The sequence below is a fragment of the Macrobrachium rosenbergii genome, chromosome 25 (genome assembly GCF_040412425.1).
Source record: "Macrobrachium rosenbergii isolate ZJJX-2024 chromosome 25, ASM4041242v1, whole genome shotgun sequence".
Lineage (NCBI taxonomy): Eukaryota > Metazoa > Arthropoda > Malacostraca > Decapoda > Palaemonidae > Macrobrachium > Macrobrachium rosenbergii.
Genome location: NC_089765.1, coordinates 15322329 through 15346320, shown reverse-complemented (window position 1 = coordinate 15346320; position 23992 = coordinate 15322329). Strand labels below are relative to the sequence as shown.

The window sequence follows — 23992 nt, the reverse complement described above, 5'->3', positions numbered from 1 at the left end:
TATGGAAGAGGCGGGCGGTTATGCTCTCAGCTGTTTAATAAAACATCAACTCATCTATTATAGCCTTATCGTTAATTTAATCCTGGGTCGGCGTCAATGGCCTTGGCAGGCGTAACGCCAGGTAAATTCGACTCAATCATTACGTAAATCCTGACGAGATTGACGGTCGCTTAGTGTACGATAACTTTAGGTAGGCGAGATCAGCGTGATATACCTGATTGAATATATCTGTTATACCTGTTGAATATATCTGATATACCTGATTTGATATATCTGATATAACTGATTGAATATATCTGCTGTCCGTTACTGTATTATTGGAAAAATAGGATTTTATATTTTTCATCATTTCAAGTAATAAACCAATATTCAGCGCGTAGGTTTTCCACTGAATCTAGATATTCACAAGACAGGTTTTTCACTGAATCTAGATATTCACAAGACAGGTTTTCCGCTGAATCTAGATATTCACAAGACAGGTTTTCCGCTGAATCTAGATATTCACAAGGCAGGTTTTCCGCTGAATCTAGATATTCACAAGACAGGTTTTCCGCTGAATCTAGATATTCACAAGGCAGGTTTTCCGCTGAATCTAGATATTCACAAGACAGGTTTTCTGCTGAATCTAGATATTCACAAGGCAGGTTTTCCGCTGAATCTAGATATTCACAAGACAGGTTTTCCGCTGAATCTAGATATTCACAAGACAGGTTTTCCGCTGAATCTAGATATTCACAAGACAGGTTTTCCGCTGAATCTAGATATTCACAAGGCAGGTTTTCCGCTGAATCTAGATATTCACAAGACAGGTTTTCCGCTGAATCTAGATATTCACAAGACAGGTTTTCCGCTGAATCTAGATATTCACAAGACAGGTTTTCCGCTGAATCTAGATATTCACAAGACAGGTTTTCCGCTGAATCTAGATATTCACAAGGCAGGTTTTCCGCTGAATCTAGATATTCACAAGACAGGTTTTTCGCTGAATCTAGATATTCACAAGACAGGTTTTCCGCTGAATCTAGATATTCACAAGACAGGTTTTCCGCTGAATCTAAATATTCACAAGACAGGTTTTTCGCTGAGTCTAGGTATTCACAAGACAGGTTTGCCGCTGAATCTAAATATTCACAAGACAGGTTTTCCGCTGAATCTAAATATTCACAAGACAGGTTTTCCGCTGAATCTAGATATTCACAAGACAGGTTTTCCGCTGAATCTAGATGTTCACAAGACAGGTTTTCCGCTGAATCTAGATATTCACAAGACAGGTTTTCCACTGAATTTAGATATTCACAAGACAGGTTTTCCACTGAATCTAGATATTCACAAGACAGGTTTTCCACTGAATCTAGGTATTCACAAGACAGGTTTTCCGCTGAATCTAGGTATTCACAAGACAGGTTTTCCACTGAATCTAGATATTCACAAGACAGGTTTTCCACTGAATCTAGATATTCACAAGTCTTAAGTTTTCCGCTGAATCTAGATATTCACAAGACAGGTTTTCCGCTGATTCTAGATATTCACAAGACAGGTTTTCCACTGAATCTAGATATTCACAAGACAGGTTTTCCGCTGATTCTAGATATTCACAAGACAGGTTTTCCGCTGAATCTAGATATTCACAAGACTTAAGTTTTCCGCTGAATCTAGATATTCACAAGACAGGTTTTCCGCTGATTCTAGGTATTCACAAGACAGGTTTTCTGCTGAATCTAGATATTCACAAGACAGGTTTTCCACTGAATCTAGGTATTCACAAGACGGGTTTTCCGCTGAATCTAGATATTCACAAGACAGGTTTTCCACTGAATCTAGGTATTCACAAGACGGGTTTTCCGCTGATTCTAGATATTCACAAGACAGGTTTTCCACTGAATCCAGATATTCACAAGACTTAAGTTTTCCGCTGAATGTAGATATTCACAAGACAGGTTTTCCGCTGATTCTAGATATTCACAAGACAGGTTTTCCGCTGAATCTAGATATTCACAAGACAGCCCGAATCAATAATCAATCGGGAATCGTATGATTTTCTCAGTCTTGAGGTAAATGATTGTTTATGATTGTAAATAATTTATAGTCAGGCCTTTGCGATTCCTTGCTTAAAGTGTGGCAAAGTGTTAACAAGTAAAAAATGCGCCGAAGTTTCTTCGGCGCAATCGAGTTTTCTGTACAGCCCCTACAGCGTATAATCAAGGCCACCGAAAATAGATCTATCTTTCGGTGGTCTCGGTATGATGCTGTATGAGCCGCGGCCCTTGAAACTTTAACCACGGCCCGGTGGTGGCCTATCCTATATTGTTGCCAGAAGCACGATTATGGCTAATTTTAACCTTAAATAAAAACTACTGAGGCTAGAGGGCTGCAATTCGGTATGTTTGATGATTGGAGGGTGGATGATCAACATACCAATTGGCAGCCCTCTAGCCTCAGTATTTTTTAAGATCTGTGGGCAGAAAGAAAAAGTGCAGACAGAATAAAGTGCGGACGGACAGACAAAGCCGGCACAATAGTTTTCTTTTCAGAAAACTAAAATGATGATTAAGGAGCCTGGTGTGGACCTGTTGGCTCGTCGAGCCAACCTAAATGGTTGCACCTGAAAATGGTAGTAAGGCGTACAGAGGACTTTTTCGATTTTCAGTTTCCTGTACAAGAAAACTATTGTGCCGGCTTTGTCTGTCTGTCCGCACTTTTTCTATCCGTACTTTTTTCTGTCGGCCCCCAGATCTTAAAAACTACTGAGGCTAGAGGGCTGCAAATTGGTATGTTGATCATCCACCCTCCAATCATCAAACATACCAAATTGCAGACCTCTAGCCTCAGTAGTTTTTATTTAAGGTTAAAGTTAGCCATAATCGTGCTTCTGACAACGATATAGGACAGGCCACCATCGGGCCGTGGTTAAAGTTTCATGGCCCGCGGCTCATACAGGGTTATACCGAGACCACCGAAAGCTAGATCTATTTTCGGTGGCCTTGATTATACTCTGTAGCGGCTGTACAGAAGATTTTTACTTCTTTTTTTTTGTGAATGTAATATGAGATATGAAAACCACTGACAGTAATTATCTCAGCATAGTCATTTGACTGTTTATAATTTCCTCTCGTCTCATAATAGTTTAAAATATTCTCAGTTTTAATACACATGGTGTAACTGTAGTATCCTTTATGTTTTTTTAGGAAGTTAGTATTATTGTTTATCCTTTTTAAGAAAATATGTAGACTCCGTTCACAAAGACTGAATAGGTGTGTGCACATCTAACAGAATGTGTTCCACGTGCACTTTTTACTTTAAAACTTATTTAACCACTCCGGAAAACTGTTAAAACCGAATAACTGTCATATATAAGTATTATGTAAAGCAATTTGCTGTTCTAAGCCTTGGCATGAAATGTATTCGTTTCATCTATTTATATATGTGGCTTTGATATATTGCGAGTCATTCAAAGAGAACGTTAACTTCCTAGTTAAGGAGGTTAATGTGTAACCATAAACTCCACTGTATGTTGAATGTTGTGGTTGGTGTACGCGTCTCAACATTCGAATTCTATTTAGGTATCATGAACTAACAAAGGACATTTCATCAAACGAAATATCATCATATGATTAAAGGTGTTTCATGACGTTCAATGTTGTTATGATTTTGGAAAGGGAAAAATAAAAAAAAGGTGAGTGAATTATAACGAACATAAATCGAAGGGATGAAAAGGACAAGATACGGAAAAGAAATAAAAAAACACACACACAACATTCAATATTGTTATGATTTTGGAAAGGAAAAAATAAAAAAAAGGTGAGTGAATTAAAACGAACATAAAACGAAGCAGTCAAAAAGACAAGATACGAAAAAGAAAAAAAACACACACACACTCACACGCGAATCTTTTCCCAGTCCACGTTCCAAATATACCCGGGAACATTAATTCAGTTTGCCGGCCCCCCTTTCATCATCAAAAGACACACGACAGACAATGAAACGCGAGGCAAACCTGGGCTTAATCTGCCGCTAACAGATTCACTGAAAATTGAAAATGATATAAATGCGGTTTTCGGGCCGAACTTTTGGGGGGAGGAGAGAGTTGGGGGGGACGAATGGGAAACGACCGCTGGCAGTCGTTTTTGCATCATCGAGAACGCGTCCATCTCCGCTTTGAATCGCTACAGCCAGATAAATAACGTAACTTTAAGATAGTCATGCACAGGCAGATCTGAGTCGATCTATTTTTTTTTTTTTTGTAAAGACTTCGGTCTATTTGGTGTTTCTGGAACGTTTCCATTCATCTGGTTTCCAGCAATCAGGATGATCAGTTTTGTACCCTTGAAATAACTTCAAAGGGGCCTCGAGTTAGTTATTGATGCAACAGGCATGGCTGGCTGGACGAGGTGTCCTTCCAGGATTCATCGGACTGGCTGAAAAGTCCGGACATCGGACTGGCTGAAAAGTCCGGACATCGGACTGGCTGAAAAGTTCGGACATCGGACTGGCTGAAAAGTCCGGACATCGGACTGGCTGAAAAGTCCGGAGCTGGATCCTTTTCCATGAGACTACATAATGAACTTGATATCGTGGCGTGTTCCTTACACATTATCTGCTATCTCCATACATTTAACAACTCTGGATACACTTTATCATCATTCCAGTGCAGCACGAAGGAACGCGTGCTTGAGAATATCACTAAGTCCACGTCGGAAGGTGAGTGAAAACCGGAGCTTTGAACAAGTACTTTCGTAGTTTATTCTACATTTTCAAGTTCACACAATGATTTATCATCATTGTGGGAACCTGAAGTAACTCTTCAGTGGCTTACTTCAGGCGATGCTGACATTGTTCACATGCTTACACCAAAAGAGACCGTTTAAAAACATGATCAAAACCTCTTCGAGAAAAAGGCTTTCCTGGGAGAAGCCATTTTTCATCAGTCGTGGGTAAAGCCTTGCCGTCTTTACCATGGCCTGTCACTGTCTTGCTGTAGTTCCTTTGCTCAGAGGAACACTTTTGCACACTTTATTGGTAAATTCCTCTTCTTGTGTTTGAATGGTGGGAATGGCAGGTTTAACAGATGGACCAAGCTTTGTCAAGTTGTCTTCTCATCTTTTTCTTCACCTCTCACCTTAATTTTCAAGAAACTCACTGCAGTCCTTCCTGAGGTATACTTGGCCTGACATGGTGTATACCAGCTCCACATTGATGACTAGTCTGTATCTGACATTTTGTATTTTGTAAGTGGATTCTATTCTACTCCCTTTTTTTGTAAATAGTCATGTTTATATTCGTGTTTATAATGACAATGTTATAATCTTTATTGATAAGTTTGTTTTTTGATGTGATGTGATGTAACGTTTCTCTATTGTTTTTTAGTCTAACACTGGTTGGAGGTATTAAACAAAATCCTGTGCCACTTTATTTTAAAAAGTCTCTGTGTTGTGTGATATATAGTGATATTTACGAATTATTTCCAGAGCGTGTGACATTCTATTAGATGCAAAGCACCTCGTTCCAAGCAACAGATGTCGTAGAAACAGAATCGTAAAAGTTATTCCCCGAATAATGAGATATTGACATTGAAATTTCTCGGTTTCCCTGCGACTGACATCAACAAATGAGAAAGAAAAACGTCGGGAATACGAAGTAAAGATCAGACGAACTGAACATTTTCTCTCTCTCTCTCTCTCTCTCCCTCTCTCTCTCTCTCTCTCTCTCTCTCTCTCTCTCTCTCTCTCTCTCTCTCTCTCTCTCTCTCTTCTCCTTTCCCTACCTGCGCACCATTTAGCAAGGACGCCATAAATAACAATTATGCAGTCGTTTGTTATTTCCTTTAGCTTGTCGTGGTTCAAATCTCTCTCTCTCTCTCTCTCTCTCTCTCTCTCTCTCTCTCTCTCTCTCTCTCTCTCTCTCTCTCTCTCTCCCTACACACCATGAATAACATTTATTCAGGAGTTTGTTATTTCATTTTGCTTGCCGTGGCTCTCTCTCTCTCTCTCTCTCTCTCTCTCTCTCTCTCTCTCTCTCTCTCTCTCTCTCTCTCTCTCTCTCTCTCTCTCTCTCATCCCTACCTGCACACCATGAATATTTATTCAGTCGTTATTTCCTTTTGCTTATCGTGGTTCAAACCTCTCTCTCTCTCTCTCTCTCTCTCTCTCTCTCTCTCTCTCTCTCTCTCTCTCTCTCTCTCTCTCTCATCCCTACCTGCACACCATGAATAATATTTATTCAGTCGTTATTTCCTTTTGCTTGTCGTGGTTCAAACCTCTCTCTCTCTCTCTCTCTCTCTCTCTCTCTCTCTCTCTCTCTCTCTCTCTCTCTCTCTCTCTCTCTCTCTCTCTCCCTGCGCGCCATTTAGCAAGGACACCATGAATAAAATTTATTCAGTCGTTTGTTATTTTCTTCTGCCTGTCGCGGTTCAAACCCCCAATTTGAAGAATTCGAAGCCGGGGTTCCGGGAAGAGGCAAATCACTTACCTGTAGGAAATCACATACCTGTATTATCGCTGATTAATGAACCGCTACGAGACCCTGTGAAAACATCGCTCGGATATTGATCGTGGGGACGTCAGCCTAGAGGGAGAGAGAGAGAGAGACAGAGAGAAAGTTAAGCTAGAGAGAAAGAGAGCGAAAGATCGAAAGAGAGAGAGAGAGAGAGAGAGAGAGAGAGAGAGAGAGAGAGAGAGAAGAGAGAAAAGGGTTAAGCAAGAGAGAAAAAGAGTGAAAGTGAGAAACAAAGAGAGATAGAAATAAAGAAAGAGAGGAAATAGAGAGAGATATATAAATAGAGAGACAGACAGACAGAGCGAGAGTTAATATAAAGAGAGAAGGAGAGCGAAAGATGGACATAGAGAGAGAGAGAGAGAGAGAGAGAGAGAGAGAGAGAGGTAAAGCAAGAGAGAAAAAGATTGAAAATGAGAAACAAAGAGACAGATAGAAATAAAGAAAGAGAGGAAATAAAGAGAGAGAGAGAGAGAGGAATATAAATAGAGAGGAAATAGAGAGAGAAATGCAAATTAGAAGCATGAAAGGAAGAACAAACGGAATGGACGAGAATGTGGAATGTAGAACTGAACTAAAACCAAATAAAAACACGGAAGAATAATAATAAAAAAAAATGCATTCACTGAAATCGACCCTGGACAGATAGAAGCTAAGCCAGAATTACAAAGGATCAGACAAAAAAAAAAAACAAGATATTGCGAATGAGTAACAGAGATTTATCTGCCATTGTTTTTGTAATCAGGGGTAATCTGTAGCCACAGATGTCTGTCTAATTGTAATTTACTTGTTTCGAGTGAATTCTTAACTTCAGGAGAGTAGGAATAGTGTATTTTTTCAAATGCTAAAAAGTAATATTTTTTTTATTTTTGAATGTATATGAAATAAAAGTTCGATTATAAGACATTCTTCTATAATTATATATGAAATTTTTCTTGTTACTTTATGACGATGGATTATAACATCATTATACCAAATCTAATTCGGGTATGGAGAGAGAGAGAGAGAGAGAGAGAGAGAGAGAGAGAGAGAAGGTGGGGAGGGGGCTATCTGACCTGGTTCTGAACATGTATAAATTTTACATAAAGTTTTTCAGTCTCGCCCACAATTTTATTTTTGGGGGTTCATCAAAAATTTTTCCTGTGATTTTTTTTTATTTTTTATTTCCATCTTAGTTTGTGGTCCTCTTATCAAATCCATGGACACGGGATTGATTGATTGTACAGTGAGCAGACGCTACAGTGACTGGTTCAAGAGTCAGAAAGTGTTTGCAAAGGGACAAAGTTTAGATGAGATGTTATAGGCTATACGGATCGCGTCTTATTTAATACAAATATATATACATATATGTGTGTGTGTGTGTGTGTGTGTGTGTGTGTGTGTGTGTGTGTGTGTGTGTGTGTGTGTGTGTGTGTACAGACAAAGCAGAGCCGAGTGGAAGGCAAGAGCAGACAGGCCACTTGAAGCAGCACAAATGGCATCAGGTTCAATACCGTAGGAGTCACCAGCGGCCGACAACGGTGCTAAGGTAAACTAATAGGGTGATAATTGAATGTTGAAGGTGATGACGCAGACGCTAATGGAAAGGGAGGAAGAGAAGAGGAGAAGGAGAAGGAAGAGGAGGAGGAGGAGGAAGAGGAGAATGAGAGAGAAGGAAGACCAAGTCAGGCTGATGGAGGAGTGGACAGAATGGTAAGGTACTTTGGGACACTTCCGATGACTTGTTGTTCTCTCTCTCTCTCTCTCTCTCTCTCTCTCTCTCTCTCTCTCTCTCTCTCTCTCTCTCTCTCTCTCCTTTTAAGTTTACTACAAAGACTAATTCGACCAATAACGATTTTCCACTGCCATCCACTTGTACCGTAAGCTCTGCTTTTGAACGTCGTTACGGTACGCGGAAAATCGTACCATACAGGTTCGTTCTTCAAGTAGACTCAGATAATTGGGCAGTTTTCAGACTCAGGCAATTTGGCAGTTTTCAGACTCAGGCAATTAGGCAGTTTTCAGACTCAGGCAATTAGGCAGTTTTCAGACTCGGATAATTAGGCAGTTTTCAGACTCGGATAATTAGGTAGCTTTCATTATATTTTAAGAACAACGCTCTTGAAAAACGTCAGATTGCAACTGTATCGTTAATCTAGGCTTAACCAATTTTACTATATTGCAATGAATGAATGTAATGACAGTATCGTTGCTAACTAGCAAAAGCATTTGTTTATGACGGAACAAAATCAACAAGCTGAAACCATAGCTAATTTTGAGGCCTCGTAAAATGTATCAACTAATTCTGGAAATTTATGGAGCAAGAGCCTGTGCTGGCATAAGGCCACCTTACTCTAAGTCAGAGAGAACTGCTTATGATTTATCATCGACAAATCGCATCTCACTAAATGAAACTCATTTATCAGGAATCAATTGTCTTGCTCATTTTAAAGACAATTTTCCTGGTTTTTTTTTTTTTTTTTTACGTTAATCACACTGACATATTTTTATTAGATTAATGTAGATTAAAAGATAACAGGAAATGTCTTTAAAATGGGCAAGACAACTGATATTTGATAGATGGGTCTCATTTGGTGATAAATCGTGCGCAGTTCTCTCTCCCTTAGAGTAAGGTGGCCTTACGCCAGCACGGGCTCTTGCTCCTTAAATTTCCATAATTAGTTGATACATTTTACGAGGTCTCAAAATTAGCTATGGTTTCAGCTTGTTGATTTCGTTCCGTCATAAACAAATGCTTTTGCTAGTTTGCCGCGATATTAATGTCATTGTATTCATTATAATACAGTGAAATTGGTTAGGTCTAGATTAACAATACAATGACAGTCTAGCGTATTTAAAAAGTGTGTTGGCTAAAATTTGTTATGTAATTAAAGGTGAAATTGAGTTTTCTTAATTTTTAAGTTGGAGAAGATGTTTTCAAGTTTTCCAGAAATATGGCTGTATTCATCAAGACAGGATTGTACGTAATATGCCTACAATTAAAAATTCATTTGCACCATTTTTGATAAGTCATCTCCATTATAAAGTAAATCAGTAATTTAATCTAAACTATTAAATGGTTTAATATTTCATCCACGCAACTGAATTAGTCAATAATTTATCTAAACCATTCAATAAATCAATAATTCATCCACACAAATGAATTAATATTTCACTACACAAATGAATTAATTGTATCATCACAAATCGATAAATAATTTATCGAAACTATTATATGAAGTGATAATTAATCATTTATCTTTCAGCTACACAAATCGATAAATAATTTATCCAAACTATTAAATGAAGTGATAATAAACCATTTATCTTTCATCTACACAAATCGATAAATAATTTATCGAAATTATTCAATAAAGTGATAATTAACCATTCATCTTTCATCTACACAAATCGATGAATAATTTATGGAAATTATTAAATGAAGTGATAATTAATAATTCATCTTTCATCTTCACATATCAACAGATAATTTGTCCAAACTATCGAAAGAATAAATAATCAACAATTTCTATGAAGTGATAATAAACCATTTATCTTTCATCTACACAAATCGATAAATAATTTATGGAAATTGTTAAATAAAGTGATAATTCATAATTCATCTTTCATCTACACAAATCGATAAATAATTTATCCAAACTATTGAAAGAATAAATAATCAACAATTTGCCTTCGCTCCCAAACGCTTAAAATAATCCCAGAAAAACAAAATGGTTAAAATAAAGAACTCCCCACATTTCCATTCAGAGTCACCACGAACCCACTCTCTCTCTCACTCCCTCCCCAGCAAGAATAGGAGTCACCGAGACACTCAGGGCCTAAAAGCATGAATTTTGTAAAACACCTCTAAACTTAAAGACGTATCCTGGGACGGGGGCGTCGGCGCCTCTCGTATACTGCAGGAATTCAGTAAATCCGGTCAAGTTGAAATCCCCATTCTTGAAAACGCATTGTCGAGGGAGAAGCAGAGGTATTGTGTGTGGGTAAGATTTTAGTGCTTGGGGAGATTTTTTGTTTTATTATTATTATTATTATTATTATTATTATTATTATTATTATTATTATTATTATTACTAAAGCTTGAACTGAAAATCTCCATTGATACTTATGGAATTGTGCGTGGGTAAGATTTTAGTGCTTTGGGAGATTTTGTTTTGTTATTATTATTATTATTATTATTATTATTATTATTATTATTATTATTATTATTATTATTATTAAAGCTGTAGTAGAAAATGTTCATTGATACTTATGTAACAAGCTCGAGTGTGAAAAATGAAGAACAAAAAGGTAGAGAGAGAGAGAGAGAGAGAGAGAGAGAGAGAGAGAGAGAGAGAGAGAGAGAGAGAGAATTATTGTTATTATATAGCTGGAGTAGAAAATGTTCATTGATACTTACGGAACAAGCTCGAGTGTGAAAAATGAAGAAGAGAGAGAGAGAGAGAGAATAAAGTAACAGCCAAAACAAATAAAAATGTACAGTAAAACAAAATAATGACTATAAAAACAGTTTCGTAATTTAATTTTAAAAAAATAGAATGCTAGCTTTTAGCAATTAGTGAAAGTGTGATCAAGAGACCTTTATGTATATTGTAAATGACTGACAACAATATCTGTGCCACAGTTATCATTTGCTATTCGGCGACCAAACGCTCATGGAATCATGACTCTGCCAAAGTCTTCCATTGTCTTTTTTTTACATTTCCTCTGCATTTTCTGTATTCCTGTAAATCATTTTCTGTATTCCTGTAAATTTTTCAAAAAGGAAGGTTGGCCGATATTAATGAGCCAGCCCTTGCCATCATTGAAAAGGTTTTCGTTCTGTAGTCCTTTCAAATTTCAAACCTATCGTCGCGTGCTGACATGTCGTATCAACTTTGCTGCTCTAATTGTTGCTATTGCAGAAATTCACTGCTCTTCTATCTGTAGAAGTAATGATTTAAACGCATAAATTTATATCTAGTGTACAGTATCTATCCCAACAATATCAATGTTTATGGACCAGCTGGTTAATCCTCATGATTCCTGAGACTCAGACAAAATCTCTTCATTTGCATGAACCCTGTACAGGACAACTTTGCTTTTTTTTTTGTTCCTATATTTCCTGCTGGCCAGAGAGGGGGTTCTAGATGTTAATTTTAATTTCTCCTTTCTCTCTCGTTCTCTCTCCAAGCTCTCCTCTGCTGATCCACACTCTCCCCTGTCGCTAATTCTTGGACACTATCTATCCAAACTGCTGCTGTAACCTGCAACCATCTGGTGGTTGTGAAGTCAAAAAAAAAAGCAGTAAGTGATGTTTCTCTTTTGATTTGTGTTATATTTTAATCTATCTCCAAATCGTGTATTTTACATTAAGCTTAGCTTCATCGTGGCATCGGCTGCTGCCCATTGAGAATTAAGCCCTGAGCTAATTCGACGTCGCTTGCTTAAGTAGTTCCTTTCACGAAATTCCCTCGGGTTCTAACGCCACGTCACAGAGGGCGCTGGAATGAAACTCTCGCAGATGTTGCCATTTAACTGAAAGGTTTCCAGAACCAGGCGACTGGGCTGTAGACGGTTGCTGCTTTCCTGATTTAGAGTCTCGTCTTAAACAAGCCTTTTGGGTTCCCTAGTGAGATGGAACAGTGTACCGCATTTGTGAATGTCTGGTGACAGCGAGCTGTTTTCCACATTCGTCGTCCATTTTCGTGGCGAGAAGTGTCATGCATACATTACTTGGAAATTCATGAAACGGAGTGGACTTTTTTTGTACATGTTTTCTTGCGGTATCGTGACATAGTCTTTGAATGATCTAGTACTTTTATGTTCAGATTTGTGAATCAGGCCAAATTCAACTCTTATTTAGCTTGTATAATATTATCGTATATTCAGTTTAAATGTGACAGCTCACATCCTTCTCAAATACAGTTTAGCCTAAATTTTGTATGTTTACTTTTAGTTAATACTTGTGTTATTTTACTATGTTCACCACAGGTTGTACAGTGTTCACCTTGTCTGTTCTTACTGTACACCTCTCTCTTTATCGTAGGACATTATTCTACAGCAAAGAAGGTAAATCCTCAACTATTGCCTTTATAAAACGCAGCACTGCTTTTCTGCAATTTCTCATTGAGCTTTTTTAAATAAATTCTTCAATCTTTTAGGCTTCGATAAAAGCAGTTCACTGCACCTAAAGTTTTAGATTTTTTTCTGCTTTGGTACACAAAAAATGTTTATGAATTGTGAGGGAAAGTTTTGCTAAGCTTGCTCTCTCTCTCTCTCTCTCTCTCTCTCTCTCTCTCTCTCTCTCTCTCTCTCTCTCTCTCTCTCTCGTTATGAGAAGGATTTTCGAATTGTCTGAATACTCTAAAGGTACAGACAGAACATTTCTCTCTCTCTCTCTCTCTCTCTCTCTCTCTCTCTCTCTCTCTCTCTCTCTCTCTCTCTCTCTCTCTCTCTCTCTCTCTCTCTCTCAGACATTCTTATCTGGCCTAACATTCTCGTTTTCTATATTTGACTTATATGTCGTAAAGTATATGTTGCTTAAGTTCTCATTATACCTAAAATTTTCTTTACTCTGACTCTCGATACCTCTTACGTTTTGACTCTCGATATTTCTTACGTTGCATTTTGCTTAAACAGGGACTTCAACCATTTGATTCCAGCCCAGTCAACAATAACCCACTCCGCTTAAATCGTCCACAGATGGCTTGTTCCACGCTCTGGAAATCCTGGACACGGCTGGCTCGCATCACTTTCCAGCGATGCGAGAACTGTCCATCAGATCTGGCCGGGCGTTTGTCATCGTGTTCGCGGTCAACAACGAACAGAGCTTCTACGAAGCCCAGACTCTGTGGAATCTCATCACCAAGATTAAAGGTAAGTGGTGTCATGAATGACCAAAGTTCTTAGGTGTGAAATGGCCCAGGAAGTGCTTCTGTGAATGACAAAGTTCTTACGTATGAATTGGCCCAGAAAGTGCTTCTGTGACTGCCCAGAGTGCTTATGTATGAAATGGCCCAGAAAGTGCTTCTATGACTGTCCAGAGTGCTTATGTATGAAGTGGCCCAGAAAGTGCTTCTGTGAATGACAAAGTTCTTACGTATGAATTAGCCCGGAAAGTGCTTCCATGATTGCCCAGAGCACTTACGTATGAAATGGCCCAGAAAGTGCTTCTGTGACTGTCCAGAGTACTTATGTATGAAATGGCCCAGAAAGTGCTTCTTTGAATGACAAAGTTCTTACGTATGAATTGGCCCAGAAAGTGCTTCTATGACTGCCCAGAGTACTTATGTATGAAATGGCCCAGAAAGTGCCTCTATGACTGCCCAGAGTACTTACGTGTGAAATGGCCCAGAAAGTGCTTCTGTGACTGTCCAGAGTGCTTATGTATGAAATGGCCCAGAAAGTGCTTCCATGACTGCCCAGAGTACTTATGTATGAAATGGCCCAGAAAGTGCTTCCATGACTGCCCAGAGTACTTATGTATGAAATGGCCCAGAAAGTGCTTCCATGACTGCCCAGAGTACTTATGTATGAAATGGCCCAGAAAGTGCTTCCATGACTGCCCAGAGTACTTATGTATGAAATGGCCCAGAAAGTGCTTCCATGACTGCCCAGAGTACTTATGTATGAAATGGCCCAGAAAGTGCTTCCATGACTGCCCAGAGTACTTATGTATGAAATGGCCCAGAAAGTGCTTCTATGACTGTCCAGAGTGCTTTTGTATGAAATGGCCCAGAAAGTGCTTCTATGAATGGCCAAAGTTCTTACGCATGAATTAGCCCGGAAAGTGCTTCCATGGCTGTCCGAAGTATTTATGTATGAATGGGCCCAGACGACAGGTCATATAAGGTCAAGAAGGCCTCTAAAAGATATCTTTGTTTGCGTTTTACTATCTAACTCTCCAGAGAGTCATGGTGGTTTCCTGAGGCGATAGGGCCAATGATTTTGATTAGCAGATATTCCGTTATTATTATTTCCTTGTGCTTATTCATGAAACTTTGTTATCACTTTAGCTAATAATTAAATAGTAAATCGTGTTAAATCTCACCTTCAGGACTGTTAAGATACGCAAAACATAAATATAAAAAATAGGCTCGTAACATATTTTAACAGAATATACAGAACAGAAAGTTATCAAAACTTGTAATAGCAAATAAAAATTTTTTAATACATTTTTACAGGATAAAGAACATTGCCAAACTCTGAGAGAGCTATATTTGAGTGAATCTTCATTTTCGAGAAAAATATTGACTTAGGCTCAATGCAAAACAGTAGGGGAATTCTGGTTGTTTAGTGAGGAAACAATGTTGTATGGTTAATGATTCCAGCATGGAAAGAGAGTAGTCATGAGCTACTTGGGGAATAATCTTAAAGTTGTCTAGTTATCTAAAGAAAATTAAGTTTTACATTTCTTGCAATGATCATACGGTACAGAGCATTTCAGATTTCAAGGAGGAATCAGATTTAGGAATACAGGACTACAAAGATGTATCTTCGAAGACATTCAACAAATCAAGATAGTTCGATACTGACTAGCAAAGGCACGCACCAAAACTAACTTTAAGAAAAAGTAGAAAATAAGAGCAAATATTGAAAAATATTATACCCAGGGCAGATTCCAAATTATCGAAATTAACATGGCCTCTGTAGAGCATTAACAGAGACGGGACACAAAACACGCCAATAAAAAAAATCGGTGGTGTAGAGAACAATGGAACAATGGGCCGTGCCTACGTCAAAGGACTAATGATGAATGTGACGTAAAAAAAAAAAAAGTCAGTATCCAGAGATGAAATAAAAATGGCGTATAGAGACAAAGGGGGAGCTTCATACACGAGGCGTGTCGTGTATGGCAGAGATCGATGTGCGAAATCAGAATTAGAACAGAGACGAAAGGGGGAAAATGGTGAATAAGTATTCATTGGGGCAATTGTGGTGAGGTTGAGTAATGATCATTTGCATGACTTTGAAAGTGACATTGTCATCTCACAGATCAACTTCAAACAGTCTTTGAACTAGATTTACATAACACGTTTCTATTTCTATAATTTTTATACCTTTTTATAGACTTCATTAACATAGAAATAGCCACAATTAAGATTTTAGGTTGTAGTGAAGTTCAGTTCTCAAAATTTCTGAATCGAGTTAAATTATTGTCTCAGAGATCAACTTCAGACAGTATTTGAATTAAATTTACATAACACGTTTTTATGTCTATAATTTGAACACCTTTTTTTATAGACTTCATTAACATAAAATTGAGCCCAGTTATGATTTTTAAATTATAATAAGTTCAGTTCTCAAAATTTCTGGATCGAGTTAAATTACCTTCTCATAGATCAGCTTTAAAGTCTTTGAATTAGATTTACATAAAATGCTTTAATTTTTATAATTTGTGCACCTTTTTATAGACTTCATTAACATAAAATTGAGCCCAGTTATGATTTTAGATCTCTATAAAGCTCAGTTCTTGCACTTTTTGAGGCACTGATTAATTCATGGTATCAGTATTTCAGTATAATCTGGTGATAATAACTGATAGCTATCTAGTTTTATTGTAAACAATTAATCAGACAATAAGAGAACATCACACTGATACCCCATATCATTATTAACAAATAAGACTATAATGTACATCTATAAAGCATTAAAAGTATTATAAGTGGATTATCAAATAATCAGATGGGGTTATGTGATACCTTAAGGATTGATTTTCCATTGAAATTCGCAATATATAATGAAAATATAGCTGTTTAATGCCAGCCAAAATAATTCCTCCCCCAGAAAACTTGAACACCTGTATGTTTCAATTTAATGTTTTAACCATTACGTTTTCATCTAATATTTTGTTTAGGATTATTTACTGTCAGCTCCTTTGCAATCAATAGAGTATATTGATTTGTCAACATTCGTTAAATATAGTGAATTTATAGATTTATTAAGAGGCCAAATATAAATATGATTATTTTTCTGCGTTTGTGAGAAAAAATAGTTTGAAAAGGGGAATCGAACAGAAAGCCAACTAAAGATTTATTTTTGATATGTACCCATACATAACAGTGGATTTGTTTCTTCAAAAAAGTAGTCTATTCAGATTAAGGAAGAAGGAGGGCAAAGCATAAAAAATGCAGCCCCCTCCATTAGAACTTCCTCGAATAAACGCAGGGCTTCGCCCCGGTCAGACTTTAAGACTTGTAATTACACATGCAACTGAAGTATTCTGAGATCATTTCCAGTAATGAAGACACGGGGCCTGCCTGCTTCTTGCCTCTCTCTCTCTCTCTCTCTCTCTCTCTCTCTCTCTCTCTCTCTCTCTCTCTCTCTCTCTCTCTCTCTCTCTCTCTCTCTCTCTCTGTGCCGTACAGTGCTTGCGATGACTTACAACCCGAATCGATATTTTGCTTCCCCCGACGTTTCTACCGCCAGCCATTCATGAGAGAGAGAGAGAGAGAGAGAGAGAGAGAGAGAGAGAGAGAGAGAGAGCGTCTAACTATCTAGTACTAACCCCAGCTAGGAGTTAGCTTGATAGCTATTACCGTTTCGAAATTGAAACGTAGAAATGTTTACAAGAAAAACTAAAATCCGTTTGCGCAATTTGAAAGGATTTTGGAAGAAGAAGAAGCGATGGAGCGACTCCCCATGAAAACCCATCGTCTTCTTCAGACTTACGCAAAGAAACTGCATCCGATAGTTACTCAGATGACGTGAATTGAAGCGCTTATGAGAGAAGAGCGCCGAGTGGTTCTCCCAACGCTTTTGCGCTCCACGGCTGATGGAGACCCTTGTAAAAATCCAGCACGCGCCCCCATAAACCCCAGCTTACCCCTTTAAAGAAGGTACAGATGCCTGCTTGGCAGGGAATGGCAATGGCTCTCGTGTTTTCCTAGATGTACTAGAGGGTGTTTGCAGCGTCCCTTCGGCCCTTAGTTTTACCCACCATTTTTTAGCTTTACGGTACATCCAGTCTCGTCCCCCTTCCTTCATCTTTCGTCCAGCCTCGATAATTATTAGTTCTTAGTGAGATCGCGAGGTTTACCCAAAGTTTCATCTTAAGATCCTAGTACTTCATTTCATTAATCTCCTCGATCCCTTTATCCTGCTGTCTAACCACTCCAACTCGCTCCCTTTTATCAATGTCTTAAGCTCCGGATGACTAAAGGTACCCTAGACCTTGGCTTTCCTAACACAAATTCCCAAATTCAATCAATCAATCTTTGTGACAGCCTCTTTCACGAATCACTTGTTGGGGGCGGGGAGGGGGGGGAGGGAAATCGGACAGCCCTCGTCATATTGACGTTTGAGATCGAAGGATTAAAGCTCCAGATTCTGATACCTGCTGCGTGACACATCTGTATCAGCAGGCATTTGGAAAGAAAAGCGGAAGGGGATGGTTACACGTGGGCCGCTTAAGAGGGTAGCCTAAATAGAGGAGGAGATGACTTTTATTGTTTTGAGAGTCGACAGGTTGGAGATTAACCAACAGGCTATAAAGGAAAGTGGGTTAGAGACTTTCGCTGGAATGTCATTTGGGAAAGAAAAAGGTGTTGTAGGCTTATAGATTTTTAGTTGTAGAGAGGAATGTCCTTTCTATAAAGAAAAAGGAGTTGTAGACTTATAGATTTGTAGTTATAGAGAGGAATATCTTTTCGAAAAGAAAAAGGAGTTGTAGACTTATAGATTTTTAGTTGTAGAGAGGAATGTCATTTCGAAAAAAAAAAGGAGTTGTAGACTTATAGATTTATAGTTGTAGAAAGGAATGCCCTTTCTATAAAGAAAAAGGAGTTATAGATTTATAGTTATAGAAAGGAATGTCCTTTCTATAAAGAAAAGGAGTTCTAGACTTATAGATTTATAGTTATAGAAAGGAATGTCATTTCTATAAAGAAAGAGGGTTGTAGATTTATAATTATAGATTTATAGTTATAGAAAGGAATGTCCTTTCTATAAAGAAAGGGAGTTGTAGATTATAATTATAGATTTATAGTTATAGAAAGGAATGTCCTTTCTATGAACAAAGGGAGTTGTAGACTTATAATTACAGATTTATAATTATAGAAAAGCACATCATTTCGACAAAGAAAAAGAGTTGTACTGTAGACTTACAGTTATAGATTTTTAGTTATAGAAGGGAACTTCCTTTCAGTAAAGAAAAGGAGTTGTAGATTTGTATTTACAGAGAGGAATGTTATTTCAATAAAGAAAAGTTGTACACTTACAGGTATAGATTCATAGTTATAGAAAGGAACGTCATTTCAATAAACAGCGAGAGTTGTAGACTTATAGATTCATAGTTACAGAAAGGAATTTCACTCCGATAAAGAAAAGGAATTGTAGACTTATAGATTTATAGTTATAGAAAGGAACGTCATTTCGATAAACAGCGTAAGGCAGAGTAGAGGAGAAAGAGAATAACAGAACGTTTATACAAAAAACAAAGGACAAACAATAACAAAACGGAAGGACGTGTCAAATCTACCAAGCCTTCAATCAGTCAGTCTCTGTTAGCACCTTGCAAGAAGAGCAGCATTGCAATTGGCTGCCTCCCACATACACAGGAATACATAAGGGGGGGGGGCGACTTTTACGTACCCACAATAGATACAGGTTGGATCTACACAGAGAAGGCGTTCGTCCCTCAATCTCCAAACCGCCCCACCCCCTTCCCCCCAATCTTACCACCTGTCTGCATTCACCTGTCCAGTCCCCGTTCCCACGCACCTACCTAGACAATGGTGGAGTCGAAACGACTGTGGTCAATATAGACTTTTTCTTCTGACTTGTTTTTTGCAATGCAGTATTTTTGGGGGGAACTCATCACGGATATGGATGCAACGTGGATGCAGTATTTCAATAGATTGCAAATCCGTTCTTCATTGCGATCAGTCACGAGGGAGTAAGGGGCAAGACCGACTTATTTTAGAATGGAAAAAGGAGAATCGCAAGAAATACGATTCTGAGGAGGTCAGGTAAAGGATGGTTTGCTTGCCTTTATTTCTGAGGTCAAGATGATTATCATCTTATTTTTAAAATAGTGAGAGAAACTTGTAATGTGTATATGTATATATATACATACATATATATATATATATATATATATATATATATATATATATATATATATTCAAATTATATATGTGTGTGTATATATTTGTGTATGCATGTATGTATGTGTGCATGTATGCATGCATACGATTTCATTCAAGTTTTCGCAGGGACAAAATGTTTACCAAAGGTTGTGTACGTAACCTATAAATAAAACGCACAAAGCTCTCCAAATATGTCGGTCTCTGATAAAAAAGAAAAAAAAGTAATGGAATTAAGTTTCTTCCTTTTGCTCAGAGATTTCCAGTATAGGAATTCCCTCCGAGAGAGAGAGAGAGAGAGAGAGAGAGAGAGAGAGAGAGAGAGAGAGAGAGAGAGAGAGAGAGAATGAGAATCTTCCGAGAGCAATAGCACAGACTTTGAGTTTCAAGTGGAATGTATTAGTAAGTCGTGAGGGAATTACGGTGCATTAAGCTAATGAAAACCTGCAGTTGAGTTCTGTTAGAGAATATTTTAATCTTATGTAAAATGCAACGCTTCAGAAATATTTATTTACACCTTCTACGATTCAGACTTCAAAAAGAAAGAAAATCGATGATTCCGCCCAACGACTCTTTCCTGTTTTCGAGTTCCCTCGCGTAAAAATCTGTCGACGATCAAATTGCCAGATAGAAGGATGTCACAATTTTTTTGTCACACTCGCGGTCTCTTTTCGACACACGCACACGCGAGTGCACGGACAGCCGCGCACACAATAATTAAATCTTACGTTCTTTTCTCCGATTCTAGCGAGTATTTGTAGAGGAATCATTTTACCTCCCTGCCGTAAAAACTTGGATGGTTTCATAATACCCCATTCTCCATCGTAATTGGTTTAGAGAGCATCCAATTTCCCTTTTGATAAGATCTAGAGGAGGCTCGCCAAGGGTATGGAGGGAGGAGAGAGAGAGAGAGAGAGAGAGAGAGAGAGAGAAAGGTCATTAAACTTTTCAGTTGTTCATTTTCGCCATCATCATCGTAGGCATATTTCCCCTATTACGATCGTAGGCATATTTCCCTATTACGATCGTAGGCATATTTCGTTATTATGATCGTAGGCATATTTCCCTATTACGATCGTAGGTATATTTCCCTATTACGATCGTAGGCATACTTCCCTATTACGATCGTAGACATACTTCCCTATTACGATCGTAGGTATATTTCCCTATTACGATCGTAGGCATATTTCCCAATTACGATCGTAGGCATATTTCCCTATTACGATCGTAGGCATATTTCCCAATTACGATCGTAGGCATATTTCCCTGTTGCGAAAGCAGACTCTGTACTAACCTCTGCATGACCTATTATCAAACTATTTCTTTATCCTTTAATTTATCTGGCACCAAACACAAATTACATAGCTGCCTTTAACTGTATCCAGTGCCTGACCTTTTTTGACTGAGTTTTGATATAATAGGTCAGTAAAAGTATACTTTTTTATATAAAGATTTACCGGGCAGACATTACAGTCTTGTGAAAGAGCTCGGTGAATCTATACTCAGAGGAAAAGTAATGATTTACACGGCGGAAAGAACTGTTTCAAAAAGCACTTTGTAATGGGAGCGATATTTTAAATCCATAAAAGGTTTCAGGGGAGAATTTTATCGCCCCTAAAAACTGTGTTCCGTAAGATATCACCTTTACTTTGTCCTTCACTAATGATAATGGATATATTCTGAAAACCTGGCGATTTCTGTTATAAAATCTGAGTTTGGACACTTGTGAATTTGGTTAAATGAAATCCCAGTGCTTGAAAGTCGATAGTGGAATGAAATTCAATTGAATTTTAAAATATAACATCTCATATATTTAAAGTTTGTAGATATAAGATTAAAAGGGGTCGTTTCTTCTATTCTTTGTTTAATCATTCTCTTTATAAAATGCAGATATTGGTGTTGTCTCAATATCATCCCGTGAACGTGAATACTGCGTGGAAATAAAATGTGTAAAGCTATTCATATTATACATAATATACATCCTGACAAAGCGTATTCCTCAGACCTCAAAATACCCAGTAGATGACTTTGTAAACCCACCTACGTCCACAACCAGCCGAGGTAAGAAACCACATTGTATCTTTTGCAAGGTCGGGAAGAAAATAAGCCCCCGGGTTCCGTCTGGGAATGATGAAAAGAAGAAAATTTAAAGTCTAGGGCGGGCTTCCGGCCCCCGGCCACAAAATAACTTCGCGTGCGCGTGTGTAATGGCTTTGTCAGTCAAGAGGACCGCCTCCGAAGAGCCGCATTTAGAACGATGTCCATTACGTCTCCAAAAAAAAAAAAGTTGGTAAGATTTGTTCTGCGCGTTTTAATCGAATTCGTAAATCGTGCGAATGATACCGGGCGTCTGATTGGTGCTTGAGGTAGAGAGGTAGAAAGCAAATTCTGTGATAGATGACATAAGAAAAATAGTTTTTTTAATACCTTAATTTTATTGTGGTCACGCCTTCGATCAGAAACCGAGACATTACTTCAAAACTACCCTGGAAAAATAATAGATAGCAAAAAGTGAAGCACATTTCAACAATCAATCAGAAGAATGAATGAGCAGAAATTAAAGAGAGATAGAGAGAGAGAGAGGGGAGTGTGTGTGTTTATATGTACGTGTTTAGGGGAGGGGGTGGGGGGGGGACTGGACGTAGCAAGCCACGCCACACAAATAACCGCAGAAGGTAGAGGAGGAGGAGGAGGAATTCCTCGTCCAACAAAAGAGTTCTATATTTAGGGCAGTCGATCTTCAGAAAAGCAAACTTCTGTCCAGAAGCTACGCAGGACAGTGGAAGTTAATATCACGGGGGAGTGAGAGCGTAAGACCAGATCAGCCTCGAGAAATGGGAAGCATGGAAATGTCTCTTTAGAAAGTTACAGAAAGAAAGTCTAAAGTGTGCGTGATTAGATAGCGTCTTCGGAGGTAACGCAAACGCACGGTTTTCAAGTTGCGTAGGAAGTTGCAATGTAAGCAGACTGACGTAAGATATGATTTCTTGGTAACTGTGTAAGCAGAGAGTGAAATCTTTAAAGATGTCTTTGTAGATAATGATGGGGGACATTATTTATTAGTAGGTCTGCTAACGTTGGACCTCTGCCAAAACTGTATTGATGCATATTCTGTGTTAAAGCGATGTGTGGTTAAATGCTAAATCTTGAATATGTAAAGCTTTCCATTTGATTGTTTTATAATAGTTAAAATATTATGTATTATATTATATACATATATATATATATATATATATATATATATATATATATATATATATATATATATACACTGTATGCAATTGCGTTTGAAACCCTTTTTACAAGCTAAATTTCTTGGTTTTGACAACAAACGGTGGATGAAAAACCTTTTTCCTTTTTTGTATAACGGTAAGTAGCTTTAAAACATGACGCCCTAAAGAAATATAAGATTCTGCCTTATGTACGTCAAACATTCTCTTCAGCGCCATGATAAAACAAAAAATTAATAGCACATCATAATTATAATACCCCGGGTCACTAGCAAAAAAAAAAAAGGCAGGGAGGCAAAAACGCCTCCACCGGCTGCAAAAATGAGGTCCTGGCGAGAAAAAATTGGCAATTTTCGCCGTGATTGAAATACAGACTCAAGCTGAGGCGACATTTAATGCTGAAGAGCAGCTTCGGCGCACCCAAGGAGGAGCACCCCCCCCCCCCACCCCCACCCCTTGGGTGCACCCTTCCCCCCATTTTGTGCTGGGGTGGGGGATTTGGGGGGGGGAGGGTTTAAGACGTCAGTGACTTGCCATAACTGAATCGTCTTAATGCTTCTTAGGAGGTTTCATCCTGTTGAGACGTATCATCTTGCTTCGTACAGATCGTTAGGTCTACAACTCCGCATCACATTTCTCATAGATTTAGCCTATTACTTCCTACGCCTTCTATTATTATCCATGAGGGCATCGTTTTTCATATTTACGACATGAAGATGCTTCAACTGATACCATTTTCTTCTCCAACGCAGGTTCAGACTCGGCCCCTGTCGTAGTGGTTGGGAACAAAGTCGATCTCGACAGAGAAAGGGTTGTGAGCTACCAGAGGGCGCAGAACTGGGTCGACACAGACATGAGCAATGCCTCGTACCTGGAGACCTCGGCCAAATATAACATAAACGTCGGGGAGCTCTTCAAGCAATTACTCATTAGGACGTATGGACTCGCTAACAACGAGATGGTAAGAGCCAAATCAGCGCCGCTAAGCTGGAAGCCATTGTACATAGGTCTACATCAAACCAAATCGACTCTCTTTTTTTAGGTCTATATCAAATAAAATAGACTGTCTTTTCTCAATACAGCCCTTGTTTTGATCATTATAATTCTTCCTCAATAGACTTATCTTTTCTCAATACAGCCCTTGTTTTGATCATTATAATTCTTCTTCAATAGACTTATCTTTTCTCAATACAGCCCTTGTTTTAA

At 38.3% G+C, this 23992-nt stretch overlaps 1 protein-coding gene across 1 annotated transcript in view; it reads left to right on the top strand.

Annotated features, from left to right (window-relative positions):
* Nucleotides 1–23992, top strand: part of LOC136852377 (ras-related protein Rap-1b-like) — a 63926-nt gene that overhangs the window by 37308 nt on the left and 2626 nt on the right. The window contains exons 3-4 of the mRNA XM_067126968.1: nucleotides 13174–13347; nucleotides 23539–23747. Coding sequence (XP_066983069.1) covers nucleotides 13174–13347; nucleotides 23539–23747 — 383 coding nt within the window. The remainder of the gene's footprint in view (nucleotides 1–13173; nucleotides 13348–23538; nucleotides 23748–23992) is intronic.